This window comes from Prionailurus bengalensis, chromosome E4 (genome assembly GCF_016509475.1).
Source record: "Prionailurus bengalensis isolate Pbe53 chromosome E4, Fcat_Pben_1.1_paternal_pri, whole genome shotgun sequence".
In the NCBI taxonomy this organism is placed as follows: domain Eukaryota; kingdom Metazoa; phylum Chordata; class Mammalia; order Carnivora; family Felidae; genus Prionailurus; species Prionailurus bengalensis.
This window is the reverse complement of record NC_057360.1, coordinates 3187904-3212246: the sequence shown is the minus strand read 5'-3', so window position 1 is coordinate 3212246 and position 24343 is coordinate 3187904. Positions and strand designations below refer to the sequence as shown.

General features: G+C 44.2%; 1 protein-coding gene across 10 annotated transcripts in view; it reads right to left on the bottom strand.

Moving 5' to 3' along the window:
- AHCTF1 (AT-hook containing transcription factor 1) overlaps window positions 1-24343 on the bottom strand; it is an 80287-nt gene that overhangs the window by 6041 nt on the left and 49903 nt on the right. For 8 of the 10 annotated variants that reach the window (XM_043568461.1, XM_043568469.1, XM_043568463.1 and 5 more), the window contains 12 exons: window positions 22033-22177; window positions 21825-21956; window positions 20761-20911; window positions 20129-20279; window positions 19449-19547; window positions 16785-16977; window positions 14271-14474; window positions 13227-13641; window positions 11797-11920; window positions 9805-9890; window positions 6946-7151; window positions 3184-5179 (listed from right to left, as the gene is read on the bottom strand). In XM_043568461.1, the coding sequence (XP_043424396.1) occupies window positions 3184-5179; window positions 6946-7151; window positions 9805-9890; window positions 11797-11920; window positions 13227-13641; window positions 14271-14474; window positions 16785-16977; window positions 19449-19547; window positions 20129-20279; window positions 20761-20911; window positions 21825-21956; window positions 22033-22177 (3902 nt within the window). Of the gene's footprint in view, window positions 1-827; window positions 961-3183; window positions 5180-6945; window positions 7152-9804; window positions 9891-11796; window positions 11924-13226; window positions 13642-14270; window positions 14475-16784; window positions 16978-19448; window positions 19548-20128; window positions 20280-20760; window positions 20912-21824; window positions 21957-22032; window positions 22178-24343 lie in introns of all 10 variants that reach the window. The other 2 variants (XR_006295400.1, XM_043568462.1) reach the window with 2 other exon arrangements.

Sequence of the window (24343 nt, the reverse complement as noted above, 5' to 3'; positions counted from 1 at the left end):
AACTTCCGTCTCCCACCGCAGACAACAGCACCCTTCCCCGGGCTGCGGAGAGTCAGATCAGCTGGCGAACATACACCCACTCTGGCCTCAGGCAGACGGCGTGCCCCTCTTCAGTAACTGTTGCTAGCAACGGAAATTACACAAAGTCCACTGAAACGCCAAGCTTCGCGTTCTTCCGACCAGCGAAACACTTCTGACTACATTCGGAGCGGTGGTTTCTTTGATGGGTTTCTTTTTTTTTTTAATTTTTTTTTTTTCAACATTTATTTATTTTTGGGACAGAGAGAGACAGAGCATGAACGGGGGAGGGGCAGAGAGAGAGGGAGACACAGAATCGGAAGCAGGCTCCAGGCTCCGAGCCATCAGCCCAGAGCCTGACGCGGGGCTCGAACTCACGGACCGCGAGATCGTGACCTGGCTGAAGTCGGACGCTCAACCGACTGCGCCACCCAGGCGCCCCTCTTTGATGGGTTTCGATTAGAGGACTTCCTGCACCTGCTCCCTGCACTTCCAACCCCTCCCCGAAGAGCTTTCAAAATACGACTTAAGTCAGCATTGGGGACACAGGCGCAGTGAGAGGGCAGAAGGATGGACAGAGCCTCCGTGGGGGGTGGCCACCCCGGTGAAGGAGCGACAGAGCGGGGCGCTGGCATCTTCACTGCACACGGAGGAAAAGCAGGTTCAGGAGGGCTATGCGGCCCCCTCCCCCCCAGCTAGTAAAGTGGCAGAAATGACATCTTGCAGCCCCCCCCCCATTTCTCATCACTTCTCACCAGAAGGGGTCTCTTTTTACTACTAGAAAATCTGAAAACCATTCAAATACCTACCAGGAGAAATCGTGAGCAGCCTGTGGCCCGTCAGCGGGATGCGACGCCACCCAGGAGCCCTCAGTGTGTGAGTGACAAAACACACAAGCATCTGAAGATACTCAGCGAGCGAGGGGGGAAGCAAAATACACAGCTGTACACACATCAGGCTGTTGGGTTTTCAAAAAACAAACTACAGGGGCACCTGGGGGACTCCGTCGGTTAAGGGTCCGACTTCGGCTTAGGTCATGATCTCATGGTTTGTGAGTTCGAGCCCCGCATCGGGCTCTGTGCTGACAGCTCAGAACCTGGAACCTGCTTCGGATTCTGTCAGTCCTTCCCCCACTTGCCCTCTCTCTCTCAAATATAAATAAGCATTTAAAAACAAACAAACTATACCTACAATGGGAAGAGACTGCAAACACTGGTTATTGGTCCTCTAGATGACTTTTCTGATTTTCTATGGCAGGCATGAATTTATTACAGAAAAAGTTACAGTTAATGGGCACATGGAGGGAGGATGACTCTGCAAAGGTGACAAAACTCAGAATTCCTGAGATGTCTGTCTGCCGTCTGTACCAGAACAACACACAACTTCGGTGTTGGCTGCACTGTTCTAAGTCACGAGGAAAGCAGAAAAGACTCGTGTTAATGGCCTTCTGCTCCCCACACTGCTGCCTTTCAGTAATTTGAGCTCTAACAGAGCAGCTTAGTAAGGTGAGCTGCGATGAGCGTTCGGTTCTGTTCTGGGCAGAGTATGGGTGTGGCCCACCTTTCCTAACACCAGGAAGAACTGAATTACACAGGACCGCAAAATCGGAGATCTGACTTTAAAACACTGGGAGGGGGCAGAGGAGACCTTCTACAACCACAAATTATTATTTTTTTTAATGTCTATTTATTTTTGAGAGAGAGAGAGAGAGAGAGAGAGAGGAGGAGGGGCAGAGAGAGGGAGACGAGGATCCAAAGCGGGCTCCATGCTGACAGTGGAGGGCCCAATGTGAGGCTTCAACTCAGAAACCGTGAGATCATGACCCGAGCCAGTCAGATGCTTAACAGAATGAGCCACCCAGGCGCCCCAACCACAAATTATTTTTATTTTTTTTTTAAGTTTCTTTGAGAGAGAGGGGAGAGAGAGAGAGAGAGAGAGAGAGAAAATCCCAAGCAGGCTCCACGCTGTCAGCAGAGAGCCAAATGCGGGGCTCGATCTCACGAACCACGAGATCGTGACCTGAGCCAAAGCCAAGAGTCGATCGCTTAACAGAGACAGCCACCCAGGCACCCCTCAAATTATTTTTAAAAAATGAGGACAGGCGCCCTTTCCTGGGCTCAAGCTATGTTAATATAATGGATTACTGCATAAATATGGAAATTAAAGAAGTGCTTGTGCAGTGAATGCTGAATATAGAAAATTTCAGTTTGCAGATTTTTAAATGGCTTATCTCCCCGTGGCCTTCCTCGAGTCAGGAGGCGTCTAACAATATGGGTCATTCCTCACTGCGTTTGTATGATGAAAAGGTTTAAATAAATACAACAACACAGTCACCTGCTTCACTCTCAAGTCCCTGAGCTGCTTTGCTGAAATTAACATCTTAAACCTTAGGTAAACAAGTGCTTCTATCACATTTGCAAAGAACTCCCGCACCAGGTCTGTCGGGCCACAGCACCTTGTAGATCCTTTTCCTTGATTGCCCGCTTTACTGAAAAATCCCCCTCCAAATCTTAACAGCACGGAGACATCGTAATCTCTTTGTTATTCTATGTAGACCTATGCTTTAGACCTACATAGTAAGAGGTTCTCATCACCCCTTTGGGAAGGTGTGCCCTGTACCAACCCAACAGTGCCTCATCGGCGCAATGAGGCAGGCTGGACAGGCAGCCGAGCCAACTGGGAGGGGAGGGGCTACCGGGAGCACGCATTTAGGTAATCTGCCTCCTAAATGACAACATGTTACCACTCCTTCCTTCCCCTCCCTCCAAACAATCTGAGGTTGCAGATATCAGCTGGGTCACGAGCCAAACACGGCTGCACTTAGATGAAAAATGCTGATTCTATGGGGGGAGAAATTAAGTCACTGACGGCAGAATGACGAGAGGATACTATTCTAAAAGATAAAACCCATGACAAGTGCATTATAGGATTTAAAGAGTCCTACTGGACCAGAAAGTTCTTGAATCTAAGATAAACCTTCAAATAGAAAATCTTTAAATTTTACTATTAAAAGATCAAGACTGTTTTCTTCTTTGGAACAGGGAGGACTTCTCTATAACTACTAATCATTTTCAGGAGAAATAACCAATTACAGTCTTGAACTGTGCTGAAAATAGAAGACGTTGTGTGAGATGAAAATTGTGCTTTGAACACAAGCAAAAGTACCTTTCTCTTTCCTCGGAGCCTTTGACACAGGAGGAGAAAAGACAAACTCCATTTCTGGTTCCGAAGGGTCCAGCAGCGAGACGGCCTTGCTGGCCCTAGTCCTCCTGCCGCGCGCGGACTGGGTCACGGCCACCGCGGCGGGCACTTTGGCTTCTGGGTCACCTGGTTCCTTTGGGTCTTCGCCCGTGCATTTTTCCGATATTAAGCGTAATGCACGTGTCTGGCTTTGATTTTCGGTCCTTTTTGTAAGCTTCCTCTTTGCGCTGGTCACCGTGGCGAGTTCCTCCGCCGGCACGGAAACGGACTTTTCTAAAGCTGGCTTCCCGGCGTCAGCCTTGCCACCTCTGGCTGGGGTGCTCCTGGCGGACCTCCTTTGGCGGCTGGGAGTCTGCGTCTTCTTGGGACTCCTCACTTCCTTAGTGGCCTTAGATCCCACATCTTCAGGTGGTTTTTTTCTCGGCCTACCCCGTTTCCTAGGCAGATCCGATTCGGTTTCAAGAGCCAGCTGGGATGTGTCACGTTGACAGTCTTCCGGAACATCCGGCGTGCTGACTTCTCTCTTTTTGGCCCTGCTGTTGTGCTGAACAGGCGGTGCCTCTTCAATGCACATGGGATCTGGTTTGTATCCTACACTTCTGGAAGAGCCGACGTTAGCACTTCTCAGTTTTCTGGTGCTTCCCCCAGAACGTGCTCCTTTACTGACTTTTACATCTTTATCGGCCATTTCAACACTGTCGGCATTTTCTACTGCTTTTTTAATGCCTCTAGGAGTCTTTTTTGTAACAGGTGAAAGCTTACTTTCTCCATCTTGCTTATATCCCGTGGTTTCAGAAGCCCCTAGTTTAGCACTTCTCAGTTTTCTGGTGCTTCCGCCAGAATGTGCTACTTTACTAACTTTTACGCCTAGATCTACCATTTCAACACTGTCGTCATTCTCCACGGCTTTTTTAATTCTTCTAGGGGTCTTTTTGGTGACAGATGAAAGCTTAACTTCCTCAGCTGCTGGCTCCAGCAGCGGAGAGGATTTTAACCTCCCGAGTGAGCCACCCGGAGTGGCCGGTGGCTCCCGTGCCATAGGATGATCACTTTCTGAAGTGTCTTGGTGATCTTTTCTTTTCCGTCCTCTCCGAGGAGTAACAGAATTTTGGGGTACTTGCTGGTTCGGAGACGCTCCTCTGACGTCAGAACAGGCACTTTCGGAAGCCCCAGAGAGGCCCTTCGTTCTCCTCGCTCTCCTCCCGCCCGAAAGCCCCGGGGTGCCAGGGGTGGCGACATCCGCGGACTCCTCCTGCTGAGCTGGTCTGACACTCAGGTTTTGGACGCGCTGTCCTCTCGTGCGCGTTCTAGAGGAAATCATGTCATGCGTCTGGCTCACGCTTACGGTCAGTGTACTGGTTTCCTGCACAGTCTTCGGCGTAGATCTGACTACCTTGCCGGGACACATTACCTTCTGGCTTATTAAAGGTAAGTTGTCGTGAATGGACGGTGGTTCCACCGTATCTGAAGTAATTTCTTTACTTCTTGTGTCTTTAATCGCATCTAATAAATTTTCTGCAATGGCTACTTTAATGGGTTCAGGCACATATGGTAACGTCTCCAGCTTCTGGGACTCCCGGTCACTCGCGGTGACAGACACGAAATCTGCGGCGTGCCCGCGACCATCATTCTCCCCGCCGCACGCGGGTTTTTCCTCCGCTGCCGTGTTCGCCGCTGTAGCTAACACGTTAGATGCGGCAGAATCACCTGTCTCAAACTCTCCTTCTTCACCTTCCAGTATCAAGGTAAAGTTGCTCTGCGCCCCAAAAAGTTCCCCATCTACTTCGGCAACGTCACACTCAGCGGAGTCTTTATTATCAGGCAAGTCACAGAACTGCCGCTCAATGGTATCAAAATTATACTGGAGCTTAAGGGCCCCTGAGGGATACAACTCATTAAATGAAAGATCGTTAGCCTCGTGTCCCGAATCTTGAACTCCAAGCTTTTCATGTTCAATCACCTAAAATGAATTAAAGATAAGAGAAGGGTTAAAGGATTTTCACGCATTTAGTTGAAGCTAAAGCACAAAGGTTTTAAATAATCATCTCACCCTTGGTTTATGAGCTGTTAAACATAAACTACATTTAATCTGGCCTACGCTTATGGGTTTATTTTATAAAACGTCCATTTAAGCCATCAGACATTATTACTCAGTCAAAATAACTAGACAAAAAAAAGATTTTGAGATTCTGAATGGAATTAAAATAGAAATCCCACATTTCCCTAGCTAAAAAAAGACAGTCTTTATAAAACCTTGAAAATTATCACGATGCTAACAACAGCTGTGAGAAGAATTTAAAGGACTTGTTCTGTTCTCACCCAAGGAAAAAAAAATTAACCAGAGAGAAACAACCCCCAAATCGCATTTTAATGGGAATCCCCACATTACCTAACTAGCCACACTTTTTCTAAACAGCACGATCCCCATAAGGTTGAAGAAGAGTTCACCTACATAAGCTCCCTTGGGCTAGACTCAATCCTCTTGCCTTTGCTGGGGCTGCATAAACCATGAAATTCCTAAGGCTTTCAAGTTCAGTACCTCTCTTGCAAGGGTTTGGTGGAAGAAGGAATGGTCCTTGCATCTACCTTTTGGTAAGGGAAGGGGAGAAAAAGGAGGAGGTAGAAAGTAACAGAGATCTCCTGACCAAGAAGGTAGAACATTCCCACCCACCTAGACAATGACATTTTCCCACTCCCCAAACATTCAGCGAGGAGAGACTGCAAGCACCCAGAGACGCGGGCTCCCACTCACACCACACCCACAGTTTTGTTAGCTTCCCAGCTGAAAGGATGGGAACTATGGCCACCTATGTTACAGTGAGAATACTCACGAATACGAATACGGATAAGCACCACACTACTGTGAGTTAAGAAACTTCCCAAATACGACCCAGTCACATTTCTATAAATTAGAGGTGTTTTTGCTTTATCTTAAATTCATTTATCGTACAAAGGTTGCCCACTGATTGTAAAAGAAACGTGACGGAATTTTTAGAAAGCAAGTCGTATTAAATACCAAAAAAAAAAAAGAATTAAAAAAAAAAAAAAAGAAAGAAATCCTTTCTCAAGGGTATAGAGGTTAAACCCCAGCCAACTGGTTATCATTCTCGTACAAGTATGCATGGGGGAAAAAGTTCTATCTAACTGTATTCAATTATTTTCAAATATAGGCTCTGAGTAGTTTTGATGCCATACTTGTCTCTGGAGTAGCCAGGGTCTGTTTTCTCATGGCTAAAAGACCTTTCATTTGAACCAGATACTAAGCAAAAATTAAACTGTTAGGGGTGCCTGGGTGGCTCAGTCGGTTGAGCATCCGACTTTGGCTCAGGACATGATGTCAATGGCTCATGAGTTCGAGCCCCACGTCAGGCTCTGTGCTGACAGCTCGCAGCCTGGAGCCTGCTTCGGATTCTGTGTCTCCCTCTCTGTGCCCCTCCCACGCTCGTACTCTCTCTCTCAAAAATAAACATTAAAAAAAATCTTTTTTTTAATTTAAATTGTTAAAATTGTGACTTCACATAGCCTTTTGGTTTTCATGAAAAACAATTTCTCACTTAAAGGATTTATTCTTTTATATTCCACAAAACAGTCACGCCTTTTTTTTTCACGCACGTTATCATAAAGAGGCTTTTAGATAGCAATCAGGTAAACGTATACATTAGGTTTAAACTACGGTTTGAAACCTAACTAAACCACAACTAACAAGTAAAAAATTAATGTCTTTACATGAATTTCTTGAGTATCCGGAGGACCGTCAGAGACAGGAAGCTTTTCTTCTGGAAAGTCAACACTTGCTTTCAGCACATCGGCTGCTACTTCATGATCTTTTAAGGTCAGTGCTATTTCTTGGTCAGACTTATGACCAGAGGTAACGGGACTTTCGGAGGCAACAAGCCCCAGGTCTCCAGTGTCACCATGGACGTCAGACGCAGCTGAAAGACAAACGAGAGTTAATCCTCCAGGTTTTAGACGGAACGAAAACCAGAAAGATACACACCACACTATGTGAGAAGCCACAGAAAGGTTAGGGCCGTGCTGCACTGGAGACTGTTTCCTTGAAAACCAGACATATTGCCACACAGCTTCTGACATCTGACCGGGAAAGCCAGTGAGGGTTTACATGTGAATCCCATCTCTTCGGTATCCATTCGGTTTAAACAACACATACTTGCTTTGACACTGGGAGTGGGGAGGGGCAGAGAGAGAGAGAAACACAGAATCCGAAGCAGGTTCCAGGCTCTGAGCTGTCAGCACACAGCCTGACGTGGGGCTGGAACCCAGGAACTGTGAGATCACGACCTGAGCTGAAGTCGGACACTCAACCGAGTGAACCACCCAGGTGCCCCTGCCCGGGTTCTTTTCAACTTGGATAGAATTCTTGCTCTTACTCTGAAACTTCAGTATGAACACGACTGCTCTGAGGGGCTCAGATGTTTGTTCTCCATTCAATTAGCCTGGAAACTTCATCAGGTGACTAGTGGCAACCAGCTATCCCCGCCGAGCGGTTACAGAATGACGCGAGGGACATGCAATCAGGGCTTTATCTTGCTGGAAAAAGACTAGATCTCTTTTGGCAGAAAGCATCCAAATGACCACAAATACACTCTACCACTTAGAAAAGCTAGAGGGGAGTTGAGGGAGGGCGACAGCTCATCTAAACAAAACAAAACAAAAATTCTCTTTATCTTTGCCAAAGACTTACTAGCACCCATAGTTATTTATATGCCATTTGGGTTTGTGAATGACACAAAATCCCAAACACTTTGCGGCAGGTGGGTGGGGGGGTGTCTAACTTAAAAGCCTTTAGAATTTAACAAAAATCAATAAAAAGGTTTAAAGAAAAAAAACAAAAAATATTTTCACACTTTTAATAGATAATGGGGCCAGCAGTACCCCAAAGACGCAAAGACAGCTTACAAAACAAAATGAAGGCAGCTGTCACCTGTCCATCCGGCAGAGGAATGGGGGAAGCACGCACTTTACCTTCCAACGGTAGGTGTGTGGAAGCGCGAATAACCTTCCCTGGAGAAAATCCTAGAAATCTGTGCATAATCCTTGACCTGCCTGGGAAGCTCATGGTTTGGAACTACTGGAGAGAACTACTGACGCAAAATGTGCCAAGATGTGGACACACAAAAAAACTCAAGGCAGAAATGAAATGGCAAAACAGAAATGGCGATCAGCCCGAATGTTCGTCAATAAGCACGAGTTAAGCCCACCAAGAACATCCATACGAGGGAACACGACCACGACTGTTAAAAAGGACAGGGTTAATCTATATTAAGGACATAGGAAAAAGTCAGAAGTTTAGTGCTAACTGAAAAAGAAAGTTGTTTTGCTAATAAACTGGTGATGTTTTATAATTATAGACAACATTTATTGAGCCTTCATTTTTAAATTGAGCTTTTATTAACACTTAAAGGTATAAATATTTTATAGACAAAGCAATGGGAGGTACAGCCCATAGCCTTTACATATTAAGTGCGGAACTAGGTTATGAGTCCAAGCAAAGCCTCCACATTTACCTTCTCTTCCCACATACGCAGGAAAATAGCACACACACACAAATCCAGGAAAGATCCTTTAAATTGCCAATAATGGGTCCTTAAAGCAGATAACCAGGTCATGGGGATTTCTACTTCACTTGGCTGTGCTCTCCTCATTATTTTACAATAAAAGTATATTACATCCTAGGGGCACCTGGGGGGGGGGGGCTCGGGTGGTTAAGGGACAGACTCTTGGTTTCAGCTCAGGTCACGATCTCGTGGATGGTGGGATCGAGTCCCATATCAGGTTCTGCACTGACAGTGTGGAGCCTGCTTGGGATTCCCTCTCTCTCTGCCCCTCCCCCACTCTCTCTCAAAAATAAACTTAAAAGAAGACATAGTACATTCTTAATGAGGGGGAAAAAGACAAGTTTATTCAAGTCTGTCCTAATCCCTGTTCATAATGAGACGGGCAGGCGGTATTATAGTTAACAGCATGGGCTCCAGAGTCAGCAGCAACATCATAACATAGTACTGTTAGGTGATCACGCAAAATGCTAAGTTCAAGATGCCTGCTTTCCCCAAACCCAGCTGGAAGCTGAGGAAAATGTTCCTCTCTCATCTCTATACAACCAGGGTCTAAGAGGAGGCACTTAAAAAAAAAAATCAAATGAAGTCTATATATTCGTTAACTTCCCTAGAGTAAATGCAGTTGTTTGTGATTATTTTCTAATAGTAAAAAGCCAATTTTGGCCTTAAGTTATTACAGACACAAAACCAGAAGTTGCCCTGTGTAGACACCTCAGTCCCAGGAGATCAAAAAGCAGATATGCAGTCTGGCTGGGGATTGAGAACTTATTTTCCTCTCTTTGATGTTCTGAAGGAAAATATGTCCACAAAAACCATTCTAAGACTTCTGTCAGACCACAGAATGCCTTCAGAGAGACTCACTTCCCTTAGCTACGGAATCTGACCAAAAAGGAAGAACTGTGATAAGAAAATCTAGATAACAGATTCCTTTGTTCTAGGAACAGAACACTCCTAAAACACGAAAACGAAAGAATTCTGAAGGCAAGAAAATATACACGTGTACTGTTACCTGCTCTGAGTGAAGAGGAACAGGCCGCGACAGACACTACCCCTTCGTCTAGAACTGGTACCCGGGATTTCGGGGCGACGATTTTCCTTTAGAAACAGAAGTACGTCCGTGAGCGTGTACGAAGGCCCCCGCCTGCTCTTACCTGTGTTAATAATCCTGCTCCCTCTGCCACATGTCATTCTGGTCACGAAAACTGAGGTTTTCATTATGAATGAACCACCCAAGTTCATGTTGAAGAACACTAAAATCTGTAGGTGAATTCAGAGACAAGCAGTGCTGGATTCGGTATCCCTGTTTTCTGATATTTTACTCTGTTGGCAACAGTGGCATGCCGATCAATATAACTTACACTCGTGCCACTTTTTAAATTGCTGTGGGCACATCCTTAAATAAGTCTACCGGGTATTATGGAGTATCTCCTACATACTCAGTAAGGTCAGTTTCGGTGTTTTAGTGTCATCTAAAAAGAGGATGATAAAACAGTGGGAGACCGATGGGACCTGTATCACTTGATGAAAGTTAAGTTCTGCAAATATGGGGACGGTGATCCCTTCCTATGCTGAGCTGGCCTTTCCCCCAAACCCGACTAAAGCATGCTGCCTTTGTAAGAGGGGACAGATAAAATTAAAAAATAAATGCAAGAAAAAGCATGCATTTGGAATATTATATATATTTATTTCATAGGTGTATTTTTAAGACTCATCTCACAACGTTAAGCTAACCAAGAACCAACGGCTGATAAATTTATATTTAAAAAGGACACAGCTTGTCACGATGGGGACTATCCGCCCAGATTATTACCCACGGTGACCACAAAGTTTCTTGTCACGTGACTGCGCCTTGCTTTGTAACTTTTGTAATTAACCATCTAACCCACTGCAATAAATATTTTCATTAAGACTCAAGAAACATGAGAATGAGATAATAAGACAATCTAGACAACCCTTTCATCTTATGTCCTCCCATTTTTCTATGAAAGCCTGGCAAAGATTCCAGCTAATCAGGATCTCTCTTCTCGGAAGGGCAGCACGCGACTGAGGTCACGTAGGAGACGCGACCTTCATGATACTGGTTTTCGTGGGTGCTCTGTGAACTCCAGCAGGCCGGACAGGGCGACGAACCATGGACAGCATGACACGATCACACTGTGTGCATGCTACTTCACCCTTACGACTTCGAGATCAAAGCTGCCACTTTTCTGTTTCCTCTGTGACAGTGTTGCTCAGGGTCCTGATGTGCGAGGTGTCCGCCTTGCGACCCGATGAAGAGCTTCTGCCAGGTCAATCGCTTCACTGGTCAGTTCGGTGACGTCCAAGAAGGGACGTGGTGCACTGACCGATATTCTCATACAAGCTGCCTGTCTGTCTGGTCGCAGACCGTGAACCGACCGGGAACCGGCGTCAGTCTGTTGGAGCACACTGAGCACCACTGCCCAACACCATCTAGGACACCGCCCCACCCTCCCCGACACCACCTAGGAACGCCGCCCAAATGTGCAAACGCCGAATAAAACTGGTGGGGGGGCACGGTGGTTCAGGCAGTCATTCAAAACCAGAAACTCGGCCGGCGGAGCCTGGGGTTCACGGGACGGCAAAAAAAGCACCGCCTCTCCTACACTCCATCCTGTGCTACGGCAGACGCGCCTCATCGGCCTGAAGCCACCAGAAATGGGAGGGCGTGGAGGACGGACGGCTGGAAATCCAACTCTGGTCCTCAACAAAAATGGGATCACCAAAGCACGTAGGAGGAGATCTGCCTCAATTCATCGTGACTTCATAAATTCAGGAAATGTGGAGTCTCATTCTAGGATTCACGGTAACTACCACGTAGCACACACTGGACCCAAAGAATGTCCTTCCTAACAGAAACCGTTACTGAAATGGGAATGTCCAAGATCTAAAATAAAAGCTCATCTACGGCACGAATATTAAACAACAGGTTCACCGTTTTATTACACTTTCTCAACATGGGAACTTTTCTCCACTAACTTACCCTTCGTGGGCCGCTGGTACACCGAGGGAAGCTTCGACTCCTTGAACGGGGCTCAGGTGACTGAACTCGGAAAGCTCCGCCTCTGCGACTAAGAGGTCCTGTGCCTCCGCCTCTTCCAAAGGGCCTGGAAATCACACGGTGGAGACCACTTACAATGATTTATGCCAAACGTTTAGCGATTCCTCACAGTCCTTCCTGGACGATTACTTTCGAACACGTTTGGTGGCCCCGCTTTTTTATACCGTTAGGTTTACTCCCCGGCATCAGAATGCCACAGATCCTTCGAGTTCTCTGAGCCCAGTCCAAGAGCCCCCTTAATCCACACCTCTCACTTCTGGCTTAACGTGCAAGTGTCGTACACAGATCGACACACTTAGTCCTCAACAGTCAAAGTGGTCGAACTGTTCCCCCATTTCACAGACAAAGAAACAAAGGCATGCAGTCACATCTTATCCCAGGCCTAGTAAGGAGCCGAGATTCAAATGTAGTCAGTTTTACTCTACAGTTTGTGCCTCATGATCCCCCATGAGAACAGAAGTTTCTATTTGAGACTGCCTGATCTTTTCGGGAATCATCGATGAAGATACTGCCATGAACATCTTCATGTTTTATCATTCAGATATTTTAGCGGAACCGAGCGCATCCAAAGTGACAGATGCTATTCACGGGGACAGCCCTAGGCCCTTAGAGCAATTGCCAATGCCTGTGTTTGGGAAACAGACATCAGAGCCCCCAAGAAACCACTAGGACACAGATTTCTATAGAAGTATTTAGATTAACAGTTTTAAAGTCAGGAGTTACCTTTAAATGCGCAGGGGGTCGAAACATACAAAAATGGGCTAAATTTCTGATGCAATCTTAAGCCAAGTCTCTCTCCTCTCTCCCCCGGCCCCTTCCATGCTGCCTACGATAGCATGTATTAAACAACAGTCTAAGTGTTTGTTCGTTTATCTATAGTCCACTAGGCTCTAAGTTACCGACGGGCAAGGCCACGTCTGCCTCACTCACTATCTGACTCTCAGCAATGAGCCCACACAGAAAGAGCCCACCTGCTGCACATGCGTTAGGGGCTCAAAATCTTTCCGATGGATAAACATAAAGCTATAAATTCATGGGCCCTTGGAGATTTGTTTTGATCGCCCAGAGATTATTTTGGCAGTGGGGACAGTGAAGAGCACGAACGAACGACCTGGTTTCTGAGCAGCTTTCTAGAAAGTTGAGGGTGCTGGACAAGTTAAAAATCGTACCAATCTAGTCTGCAGAGTTCGTCTTGTTACTTCTCAGAGCCGTAAGAGGGCCCGACGTCACCTGCGCGCATTGTGCCTACAAGCTAGTCCGCTGTGATCATATGACTGTTCAATCCCGATGCTTTTCTTACAATGGAAGAATTCTATTACAAATCTTGTGAATATCGGGAAATGAGTTCTTACCCATTTGTTTCTCCAGGTCTGGAGGAGTTATTTCTGATTCAAGAACGTCTGGATCACTGTCCTTCTCTGTCTGTTCAGTCAAATTAGCAATTAATTCTGTGGGAGGGCTCACTGGCTTTGAGGCCACAAAAAGATCTTCCAAGTCTCCTGGGGATGGCGCGTCCTGGTACTCCAAGGTGGTCTGGTCCGACCTGGTTGAGGTACCGCTACTTTCTTTGCTCGTGTCCAGTTTCTCCAAACTCTGTGAGGCCGTGTCCTCCGATCTCACGTCCATTTCTCGATGGTCCTTTTCGGGACTATTCGGGGAAAAGGCTGCTGTCCTGTCTTCGCTCTTCCGCCGTCTGTTTTCTGCCGGAACTCCACATTTATGGAAAGGTGACGTAAAAGATAGTCTTATTCTGCTCTCGTCTGCCCCCTGTCAAGTAAGAGGTGTTGGAAAAAAGAAAATACTGACTAGTAAAAAGAAGTCGCAGTCGAGTCTCAGCTCTCCACGCTCTCCAATTCTGGTATTTGTCTAGATTCTCTCCTCAGTCAACACTCGCTCTAAATCCATCTTTCCAGATACAGATACGTGGCTGTGAATGTTTCCCTAACTGGTAACAAGGCAGTTTTTCCAAAAGACTAGTAAACACAGGAGGCAAAATGGCCCACTGCTACCAAATGGTGTCCTATCAACCACAGTGGAAGTCTGACAACATACCTGCCTAAACAACCAATTAAGGTCTCAGTAAGAGAGAGGATGAATAAGGTAAGAAACAAAACATGGACTAAGAATTAGGAGGTTTCTGCCACCAAACAGCTATTGGATTCTAGGCAATTTACTTGGTGCTTCTGGGCTGTATTTTCTTCACTTGTAAATGATGGGTTTGGCTCGGCCAATACCATGAGTTTCTTTCTGAACTAATGTTTTCTGATTTCATGACACTCTGCGAGAGTGCATACAAAACTCTGGAGTGGTATTATTTAAATGGATTTATCGTTTTATTTGTAAAAGCTAATATATTCTTATTAAGTCTTTTTTGTTCCAACTATTAACAGGCTTACTTCAGCAGTCCGTTTTGTGGCCACGCCTTCTTCCATGAATGAAATTCTAGTTTCTTTAAGTCGCAGAGGAGGGGAAAGGGACCTTCCAGGCGACAGAGACGGAGACGGTAAAGGTGATGTTCGAAGACCAGACCTTAGGATGGACTGAGGAGTGAACTCGGCAAATCCAGAGGAAGCGACTGACATGGCCAGAGTTTTAGCTTTCTGTGACAAGGAACAAATGGGATTGCACCGTTAGTGTTTGTAAAAGACACTTACAGAAGGACAGACAGGGTCAACCAAGTCACAGCAGTGGCTATATATGCTCATCTCCAATAAACACATCAATAAAAACTTCTTTATGGATTACTGGGAAGAAAATACAAAATTCTACTCAGAGGTTTCTATAACATAAGGCTACAAAGACATAAAACTGCATCCACAATCATTCTAAAGGCCTTGGTTATTCCCAGTTGAAGTTCCACTTAAAAAATACAGTGTAGGGGTGCCTGGCTGGTTCAGTCGATTAGGTGTCCGACTCTTGATTCCGGCTCAGGTCACGATCTCACGGTCTGTGAGTTCAAGCCCCATATCAGGCTCTACGCTGACGGAGTGGAGCCTGCTTGGGATTCTCTCTCTACTCCCGCTCCCTTTCTCTCTCTCTCCTTCCTTCTCTGCCCCTCCCCCGCATGCACGTGCTCGCTCTCTCTCAAAATAAATAAACTTAAAAACAAAAATACAGTGTAGAGATAAATTATTTAATGGTTGCTTACAAAACATTAGCTAGGCAAAGAGAAATGATAGCATGCAATGAAAAGAACTAGGTTTAATTACAGCAAGTTAATACAGATGAGCCCGACTTTAAGACTGTTTCACGAAAAATATAATTTCATCACATGAATCCAACAGTAACTGTTACTTCTGAGACTCCTCTGAGGATTTACTATAATCAATAAAAATAATTAGCACAGAAACTGTTTAGCAGAAATAATTCCTTCACTTAACTTCTCCTCTAAAGGACTAGCAAACTGTTGTATCCCATTAGATTACTAAATTCCATCAGATTTCAATTATTACATAGATTTTTTTTCCTAGATTATTTTTGGTAGCAGGCACAAAATAACATGATAGAATATGGAATGTGATTTTTAACAAAATTTTTTTTAATGTTTATATTTGAGAGAGCGAGAGAGAGAGCAAGAGAGAGAGCATGAGTGGAGGAGGGACAGAGAGAAAGAGAATCTGAAGCAGGCTCCAGGCTCTGAGCTGTCAGCACAGAGCCCAATGCAGGGCTTGAGCTAATGAGCCATGAGATCATGACCTGAGCCAAAGTCAGACACTTAACCAACTGAGCCACCCGGGTGCCCCAAAATGTGATTTTTTTTATGGATAAAAACAAAGTAACAAAAACAAGTTTAAGGGAAAAAGGGGGGGGGCGCCACCTGAGTGGCTCAGTTGAGCGTTGGAATCTTGATTTTGGCTCAGATCATGGTCTCGGGTTTGTCCCGAGGGGGGCTCCACGTGGAGCCTGCGTAAGATTCTCTCTCTTCCCTCCTTCTGCCACCCCCACCCACCCCACTCACCCACTTCGTGTGTGCACGCTCTCTCTCTCCCAGAACAAACATTGAAAGAAAAGAAGAAAGAAAAGGAAAAGAGAGAAAGAAAGAAAGGAAGGAAGGAAGGAAGGAAGGAAGGAAGGAAGGAAGAAAGAAAACAAGAATCACAGTATCCTACAGATTAAATGTCAGGAACTTAATTAGCTTATCCACCTTCTTTTCAAGTGCTTTTAATAACTATTTTTGGACTGGCATTTATTGAACTATTTTATTCACTTTGAAACTTAAGAATCCCCTGGCTTTACTCTCAATGTGGAATATCCAGAAACAACTGACAATAACAACGGCAGGGAGCCTGTGGGACTCGGCAGGATGATGGGCTAGGTGCCAGCACACAGCTGACCACTGTGACAGCGGGACGGAAGCAGGTGCCCGTTCCCTGCCACCGCAGGTCTACTGTTGTGGTTTCCCAACTCATGACTTAACAGAGATGTGGGGGAAAAGGAATTCAAGGCAGATATGCTGCTAGCAAGGAGTAACAATTTACAGTTTCACCAAAGGGGAGAATGTAAATAAATAAAAACAAACCTAAGAACTAAAAGCATCTGATATAAGGAAAAAGAGCAAACAGTAGCAGAGAAGGGGTGGAGGGGGCGGGGGTGGGGGGAGCAAACCCAACAACGTGAAACCTTTTTCCAGAGGTTTTAACTTACAGGTTTCAACTTTTAATAACCACAGAGACTTGCGTTACTCTCGGAACAACAATGTAATTGTTAACCTCAATTAAGCGCACAAGGTAAATTTAGTAAAAGTCTGTTTAAGATGTAAAAATAAACAGTTTGGAAAGGTAACTCCCCCCAAAAGATTTAAAGCTGTCAATTACCCAGAGATACCAGTTATAAACAGCTTCCTTCTCCCTTCTACTTGGAAGGTGAAAGCTTCCCAGCTTCCCCACAAATGCAAGGTACCTAACACTCACCTTCACTACAAAGGGAGTTTCAAGTACGCGGAATTCCGAAGCCCTGGGAGAGCTCTGACTCGATCCTTTCTGTTGTGACCTTACTGGCAATGAACTGGACGCTCGGTATAAAGGAGACCTTGGGGGGGTTTGCTGAATAAATCCCAAATGCTGAGACGGCCGGGGCACGGGATGAACGACCGAATCCGGCGGTCTGTAATCACAGCACACACACAGTACACAGAAAGATCCGGATAACTAACTTGTAGACAGATCCATTTGCTAGAATTCATTTTTATGAACACGTAAAAATTCCTTTTCTCTACATATGACCTACATAATGAACACTGGTTTGCTTGACCTTTTTGGTTTTTATTGCAACGTAAGAATGATCACCAACACACACACAAAAACGTTATTTTTTCAAATTAATGAGGGCAGTGACAAAATGGAATCTCAAGATTCTGCTGAATCATTTTCTGTGATGTCCTGGACATAGTTTATACAAACGATAATGCTAATCTCACCAAGAATTTGTATTAAGCACGCACAGTCCCAACAGCTTAAAAACCTAATTTACAGATAAAGACTTTAAATTCAAAAGTGAAAATTCAGGTTACAAATTCTGATAGACCATTTATTTGCATAAGCCACTCCTTCCCCAATTTCCTCGTCAACAGTCTATTTGATGGTTATATTTTGTAGCAATAAAAAGAAAACATTTTTAATTCCCCCAAATGACTCTGTGGTTCAGCTGAGAAGAACCGGAAAGGTAGTGCCTGTCTGGTGCCCAGGAATTACCCACCCCCGTCCCTGCCCTTCTGTCCTCTACACTCAAGTGAGACTTTCATGACTGTGATGGTAGATGAACATAGTTCACAGATGGGGCTTTAAGACCCAACCTGTTACCCAGTGGGAAACATTCGTTGGATTCGGAAGTATTAGCTTAATAAATAATGCTTACTAATAAGCACAGCCTTGAGATTTCCACCAAATCAAAAATACCCAGTCAGGCCACTAGACATTTTCTTGCCTCTCCTAATTCTTCTCTTCCTTCTCTGCCTCATTTGTATTCAAAATCTTTATTTGTAAACTGTTTGCTCACTTTTATGCTGAACTATCCCCCACAGATCTTTTGCTACGTGCCTTTGCACTGTGTCAATATTTATGTTCGAGGTGCCTGTTTATGAATGATTCTCAAAAACACAGCCTGAGCAACAAAGTTACCTACTGAGTAAACACAAAATTCTTATACTAATAAGTGTAAGACCAAATATATTGAAATTCTACTAAAACAGTTATCAAGAAAAAGCATTTTTTGATTATGATATTTTCTTTAAAAATGTAGTTCTTAGGATTTCCACAATTTTTTACCATGATACAAATAAGTAATGCATTTCAGGTCACACACACACAAAACATAAATTACACAGACTAACACTTAGCCTCGCTATATGCAGTGCCCACTGATATGACCTCTTCTGTTTCATTGAAAGAAATGCTAGTCACAATCCGTTAAATTTACTCACTACCCACTAATGCAAACCAGTTTGAAACACAGAATTAGGGAATGGAATGGTTTCTATAAAAATAAGTATTCACACCTCAATTGACTTTCTTCCTTCTGAGTTAATCATAGCTTTGAAGGAGTCTCAATACTTCTTTTTCTTTAGGTCGTTAGGCCATTAGTCATGAGTCTGAAAACCTTTATTACTGCTCCCTTCTTGAACCCCAGATCTATTAAAGTGCAAAGGGGCTGAGAAAAAGTTGACTTGTGGGGGAAAAAGTGGAACTACTGATAGGAAAACAGAATGACAATAATAATGACTTTTATTTGAGATAACCTTCCCGGTAATTAAAAGAACACCACCTCCACCTAATTAAATCTAACCCCCCAAAACAGAAAACCCTGGTCAAGCTTTGAAAATATGCCCACTTTATTATAAATAGCTTAGGCCCCGTTTGTAAATTACTAACTTCTTCTGAGTACCTTAAATTCAGATCATTTTATTCTCCTAAAATAATGTAATTCTGTTCTTGATAAAATGTAAACGATCAGAAATTTACAACAATCATGAGCATGGTGTATTAAAGACAAAGAACCAAACATTAAGAGACACCTGTTTGTTCTCCACTCTTGAGGATATGAATACTTTTTCCAACAATCCAACATTTTCAATGAAATACAATCGCAATTTCATCTTGGATGCAAAACTTCAACTTAACTATTTACTTTCCTAATACCACAGGTGAAGATGTACAAATATTACTGCATCTGAAGCCACGTAAGGCATTTTAGTGGGCTCTGCTATACAGGAGAAAGTTTCGATGAGCCAACCGAATTAGTCACAAATTATAAAAACGACTTTGAGTCACAGATCAGTCAACCAGGAACTGATATTAAAGAAAGCAAGTTAACAGTTTACTTAGCTCATGATTGTAATAAAACAAAGTTTGCTTCTTTAAGCAGTCTGATGTCATTCAGCAAAATTTCTAAGTAGGCTAGCAGCTGGTGTAAAGTTTCCTAAAATTACTACACAACTTACCAAGTTAGAAAAAAATTAGAAGCATGCACGAAAACTCATTCAAGAATTTAAAATCATGTAAAGTTTTAAAGTTAATTAAAAATTACAGTGCAATTATTGTCTAACATTGTGACTTAAAAAGGATTCAGTTAAGTCTTACCTAGAAGCTTTTTGTGACGTTTTTAAAATTGGTGTTCCAACAAATGCCTCAGGCATTTTTGCATGTGGGAGAGAAGGAGATGGTCCTTCTGTTTTAGGACTACAAAGAAAATAAAAATTTAACTTTGGATTATGTATTACGAAGAGTATTACATTAAAATATGCTTTAAGAAGGTAGGTTTAGGGGCTCCTGGGTGGCTCAGTCGGTTGAGCATTCGACTCTTGATTTTGGCTCAGGTCATGACCTCACAGTTCATGGGACAGAGCTCCGCGTCGGGCTCTGTGCTGACAGCGCGGAGCCTGCCTGGGATTGTCTCTCTCCCTCTCTCTCTCTGCCCCTCCCACGCTTGCACACATTCTCTCTCTTCCCATGCTTGCACGCATTCTCTCTGTCTCAAAATAAATAAACTAAAAAAAAAAACAAGAAGGGATTAGATAGGAAAGGAGGGCTTTCGCTTTTTACTCTGTACGTTTCCGTTCAGTTACAAATAATAATAAATATAAATGCCTTTAAATTTAAAGACAAAAAGAATTCTTCTTACAATAAAAATAGTCAACATACAAGTTTCTCCTTTTTAAACACACTAATAAACGCTAAGGCTGGACTGCTGATGACAGCTTCTGACATCCAGGGAGGATTAACAAGAAGCCAGGCTGTCACGGGGTGTGAGGAGAGAGTACCTGCTGCAGGCTGATGTGCCGTCTTTAGGGTCGCTGTTTGCCCAAACCTCTCCAATTTTAGACAACACGCTACTGATGAAGGTAGATCTTGTTAACACAGTCCCTGTTCCGGTCTGCTTTGTGACAGTCGATAATGGTTTGGGTCTAGAAACTGAAACAAAGAACGCAAGGTCAGTTTCATCTCTGATGCCAGGATTTTACTAGACTAATAATGAAAGAGTGACTGGGAAACAGGGGTCATGAGGGTTATACTTAGTTTAACAACATCTGTGCAGCGAGATTCAACAACTTGGGCTTTTAGGAGGCAGTAAAAACATTATCCGATATGTTCTCTAAAAGTTGGACAGGAGTGTCCAAATGAAATAAAACGAGTTCTTTTACTCTGTACTACACTGCTAAATAAACTATACAAACTTCCAAGAAAACTTTTATGTTGGGGGACGGGGAGCAGGGAGGGCAGCTCGAGTGGCCAGTAAAAAAAAAAAAAAAAAAAAAAAAAAAAAAAAAAAAAAAACTACTGTAACGAACCAAAGCAAACGTGAGCTAAACAGAAGCTAACAATGGTTCAGAAGGTAATCATTTGATATTCTTTCTCACCCGATACTTTCTGATAGTTTTCAATGAAATCTTACCTTCTTGAAGAACTGGTGATGTGGACAGATGGTAAGGCTTAGCTTGCTCAAAGGCTAATTTTCGCTGGATTTTAGGAAGGACTTTCCCATATTGGTCTATTATAGCATTCCGAACCTCTGATCTCTCCCGCAAAAGAGGATCCCGATCATTCTATTGAATATGCCGTAATTGGTAAAAATTTAATATTCGAAAACATTAAGTGTTACGTTTACATATTTAGCATTTAAAATAAATTCTGCATACCTAAGAGTATCTTCCTCCTCCCTTCATATCCATTCTTCCCAACCCAGGACCTCTGACATACACCTAACTGCATTAGCAGTCCCTGTCCACTGGCCTCGATCCTTCACAACTACTAAAACAATGGTTATCATTCACCAAGGGTCTACGTGGGTCAGGCACCATGTCCCTTCAGACACACCTCTGCGCATCCCCACGAAGAGACCTTGACATTTTACAGGTAAGGAACCAAGGCTCAGAGAATGTGTTTCAAGCACAGAGCACAAAGAAGAATCAATCGGACCCCTAAGGCCCATGCTCTTTGCACGGTGTTAACTCCTACTGCCCCTCCACCCCTGCCTCCTATTCTCCGAGTGGGGTGGTTAGTCTCGCAAGAAGTGTGGGTAGTTAGCCAAAGAGAAATGACGTACTTATGAGAGAATCAGGTAAGTACTAATTCCCCGCTCCCAATCTGCTACAGAAGTAACAAGAGGAATTCTCCAAGCTCAAGGTTATATAAAAACCCCAGTGGTTACCAAAGTATAAACTCTGTTGTTTTTTTAACATTTATTCATTTTTGAGAGACAGAGAGGGACAGAGTGTGAGCGGGGGAGGAGCAGACAGAGTGGGAGACACAGAATCCGAAGCAGGCTCCAGGCTGTCAGCACAGAGTCCCACACGGGGCTCGAACTCACGAACCGCGAGACCTTGACCTGAGCCCAAGTCGGATGCTTCACTGACTGAGCCACGCAGGCGCCCCCAAAGTACAAACTCTTATAATACGACAAAGTCACCAGTTTTCCTTCTTCTCTTGTCCCCCATAATGAAACAAGTTGAACCATACCGTGAGATTGGCCTTCAGAGTTTGGTTCAGCCTCAGGGCAGAGGCGTAATTGGCACGCTGCAGGTAGTGAACTAGAAGGAACTCCTGATTTCGAACACTGGTGCTGGACTGCAAAAATCTCACCAAGCACTCCTAGGAAGAACCAAACACAGTCGTGAGCCGCCAGCATATCCGGAACTTCTGCCGAGCTGCTGCTGGGGGTCATCACCTGCTCTGTGTCGGTGAAAGGCAGCTGCAGCAAATCCTCCATCAGGCCCGCGTCCTGGCAGACCTCGTACGCGTGCCTGAGGAGCTCCTCCACGTTGAGGCCGGCGGAGTGCTGCCGCAGGAAAGTCCAGGCCTCCACCACGTACCTGAAACCGGCGTTCAGCACGATTCCGTGTTAGAAAAGCTGTTTGAGGTATTCAAAATAAGCGCTCCACCCACAGAACCTCATCACGCTCTGTGTATATAATTTACAAGTACTTTAAGCTTTTATGAAATACTCATCATCGTGGGCACCTGGGTGGCCGAGTCGGTAAAGAGTCAGATTCTTGGTTTCGGCTCCGGTCATGATCTCCCTGTTCGTGAGCTTGAGCCCTGCAATGGGCACTGCACTGACAGCAGAGAGCCTGCTTGGGATTCTCTCCCCCCTCTCTGCCTCTCCCCTGCTCACTCTCCTGGTCTCTCATAAAAAAGAAGGGAATGCAAGCTGGTGCAGCCACTCTGGAAGACAGGATGGAGGTTCCTCAAAAAACTAAAAAGAGAACTACCCTACGACCCAGCAATTGCACTACTAGGCATTTCTCCACGGGATACAGGTGTGCTGTTTTGAAGGGACACATGCACCCCTATGTTTATATAGCAGCACTATCGACAATAGCCAAAGGATGGAAAGAGCCCAAATGTCCATCGATGGATGAGGATAAAGAAGAGGTGGGATATATATACAATGGAGTTTTACTCGGCAATCAAAATGAGTGAAATCTTGCCATTTGCAACTACGTGGATGGAACTGGAGGGTATTATGCTAAGTGAAAGCAGTCAGAGAAAAACAAAAATCGTAAGACTTCACTCATATGAGGACTTTAAGAGATGAAACAGATGAACGTAAGGGAAGGGAAACAAAAAAAAAAACAGGAAGGGGGACAAAACAGAAGAGACTCATAAATATGGAGAACAAACTGGGTTACGGGAGGGGTAGTGGGAGGGGGGCTGGGCTCAATGGGTCAGGGGAACTAAGGAATCTACTCCTGAAATCACTGTTGCACAATATGCTAACTAATTTGGATGTAAACTTAAAAAAATAAAAAATAAAACAAGTTAATAAAAAAAAACAACTTAGCATTACATAATGAAGTTTGCTAATGTCAACGAGAAGGCTTCACGTGATGCTGTTCTGGACCATTACTTACGTGTAAAATAGAAAAGCTAAGTAAGTACACAGGAGTCAGAAGACATAAGCTAATGTGGTCTGGACAGAAGAAGAGTAGTGTGGTGTGGCAGAAAAAAGCCGGCTCCCGTGGAACAGACACCCAGCACGAGAGCAGTGGGACCATGGAACAGTGTTTATGGGCCGGTGATGGGCTTGCTTCACTCAGTAAAAAAATATTGTGACTAATTGATAAAGCAAGATCTGATTAGAGAACACGGGTTCAACTAGGCAGTTTTGGACATCATGTGGGGGCCATGAGGCTGTCCTACCACGGGCAGTAAGACCATTGGATAAGCAGTGTTTCCCATGATATACTGTTAAGTTAAAAAAAAAAAAAAAAAAAAGCAAGCTTACAACAGTATGAACATTAATTATTTAAAAAAACTAACCAATGAACAAAGCCTATAAACATTTACAGACTTATTTCGTACTTCCTAAGATAACAAAACGTCTTGAAAGATCCGCACTAAATCTGACAGTAATTAATCTAGCACTTGGAATTTTTGGAGGGGCTGGCGGCTTTCAGGACTGGAGTGGGGGGAGGCGGGCAGAATAAAAACATGGCAAGGACACAGGAATATGACTATCAAGCAAATAATTTTCTTAAAACTTCATCCAACTAAAAGACACAGGGTAAGGTGACGCGGGGTAAAGCGGCCTAACCCTCATGGAGGGCAATGTGCCACATCTCCCAAAATCGTAACTGCAAATGTCCTTTCACCAAGCAATCCCACTTGCAGGATTTTACACCTTATGAGCTGCATCTGTGCTTGTGCAAAACGTGCAGTTACTCGTAGCAATGTTTAAAATGGCAAAACACGTAAATGTTCACTAAGGGGAGGAAATTAAATAAATCCTGGTCCATCACACCGAATTACTATGCAACAAAAATAAGGAAGCTCTTTTTGTACTATTCTGAAATAAGCTCCAAATGACCTAGGTGATAAAAGTATGTTGCAGAAAGACGTATAGTAGGCCACTTGTATTTTTAAAGGGGGTGGGGGGTGTTCAATGGGTCCACGCTGCCCAACAGAAGCCTGGAGCGGCCCCCTTCACTGCTACAGTGACAGGACTGCTACAAGGTTCCGGGGGAAGGGAAAGCTCC